We start from the raw sequence: 1,879 nt of genomic DNA on the forward strand, positions 1-1,879 counted from the left end.
TTTTTCAACCACCCACATTTAAGAAAATCAACTTGAAAAGAAAAAACAAACAAACAACATGAGATATATACAGCAAAGCAAATAAGAGTAACTTTTTTCGCATTACTCCATGTGTGTTGATTTGTATGCTGCCCCAATTTAATCTTCGGGTTTAGCCTATATGCAAATAAATCCCGCCGTGTCCCAGATTGTCAGCTTCTCTGAAGCAACCATGTGCACATAGCAGGGGTACATTAAAAAAATACTCAAATAGCCTACAGTACATCACTCAGAAAATATTGAAATGAACTACTATGATCTGAGCTGTCCACAAAGCAGTGCTGAAACGACTGCCCTCAGACTGCATATCACAGGTTACACACCAAATAAGAGAGATAATAATAATAATAATACCATACCATCTTGAATTAATCTTGTAAGTAACATGGCAATTAATTCATTTTAGTAAATGCATGCACTGTCTATAGATTTCTTATTATTCATCCAATGATTTTGCACTGGTTCTTCAGATCACAATGATGACCAAACCATTTGGGAAGCCTGGCGATGTGAGTGACTTGGTCAACTCCCTGGGCTGGCTGGAGGAGGAGGTCAGCTCCCAGGATGGAGAAGAGGATGGAGAGATGAGAGGACACTACGAGCTGGGCAGCGAGGACATGGAGGAGGAGGAGGAGGAGGATGATTATGACGAGGAGGAGATAGGGCCGGACGGAGAGAGGGCTCCCAAACGAAGGGGACCCAAGAAGAAGAAGATGACCAAAGCCAGAGTGGAGAGGTTCCGCGCCCGGCGCACAAAGGCCAACGCTCGCGAGCGCTCACGCATGCACGGGCTGAACGACGCCCTGGAGAGTCTGCGGAGAGTGATGCCCTGCTACTCCAAGACCCAGAAGCTGTCCAAGATCGAGACCCTGCGGCTGGCCCGCAACTACATCTGGGCCCTGTCGGAGGTGCTGGAGAGCGGCCAGTCTCCGGAGAGCCACGGCTTCGTGGAGATGCTGTGTAAAGGCCTGTCTCAGCCCACCAGCAACCTGGTGGCCGGCTGCCTGCAGCTGGGACCTGCTCCCGTGATGCTCAACAAACTGGAGGACAAGTGTGGCGGCGGCGGCCCGGGGTTCGGCGGTGGCGTGGGGGGTCAGGCCGGCCATCCCCTCAGCTACCCGTCCCCAGGCCTGCCCAGCCCCCCGTACGGCTCTCTGGAGGCGTCCCATCTCCTCCACATGAAGGGTTTCAAGGGGTCGGCCTTATACAACAACCCCTCCCCGAACGACTGCAGCAATGGCACCCCCCCTTACGACGGGCCCCTCACTCCCCCGCTCAGCATCAGTGGCAACTTTGCCCTGAAGCAGGAGCCCTCCCCCCATGAGGCGGAGAGGAACTACGCCGCCCACCCCGGACATCCTGCCCACTACCTCTCGTCCCACCACTTCCCCGCCGCCTCCATGCAGGTCGGCCTGCCAGGAGGCCCTCAGGGCCACACGCTCTTCCAGACGTCGCGCTACGAGCTGCCTCTGGACATGGCCTTTGACTCCTTCACGCCTTCTTCTCACATGGTTGCCTCTCAGATGGGCACAATTTACAGTGAGTGAAAAAAACAGCTGTGAGACCCATGGCGAGAGGAGACGCACAAAAAGACACTCCTCACTGAACTGCTTGCTGTTGACTGTAGAAATGGTTCGCATTTACAATGTCTGACTGGTACTCTGGGAGAGAGCATGGAATGCTCCGTGAGAAAGAGAGACTCCTCACCAAAACTCTATCTACCTGATACTGTACAAACATGCACCTCTACTTAAAACATAATTTATTATTTGTTTTTCTGTTTGAATTTCTGTTTGTTTTGTTTCCGAAATAGGACGCCCCCTCAGTTGTTACCAGGTTC

At 52.2% G+C, this 1,879-nt stretch overlaps 1 protein-coding gene across 1 annotated transcript; it reads left to right on the forward strand.

Moving 5' to 3' along the window:
• Positions 1-515: 515 nt before the first annotated feature.
• Positions 516-1,586, forward strand: neurod4 (neuronal differentiation 4; the record flags this gene model as incomplete). The annotated part of the gene is made up of 1 exon (XM_083769132.1): positions 516-1,586. One exon carries the CDS (start codon positions 516-518, stop codon positions 1,584-1,586), a length of 1,071 nt encoding a protein of 356 aa, XP_083625258.1.
• Positions 1,587-1,879: the final 293 nt, after the last annotated feature.

The sequence above is a fragment of the Protomyctophum parallelum genome (genome assembly GCF_964188405.1).
Source record: "Protomyctophum parallelum genome assembly, chromosome: 7".
In the NCBI taxonomy this organism is placed as follows: domain Eukaryota; kingdom Metazoa; phylum Chordata; class Actinopteri; order Myctophiformes; family Myctophidae; genus Protomyctophum; species Protomyctophum parallelum.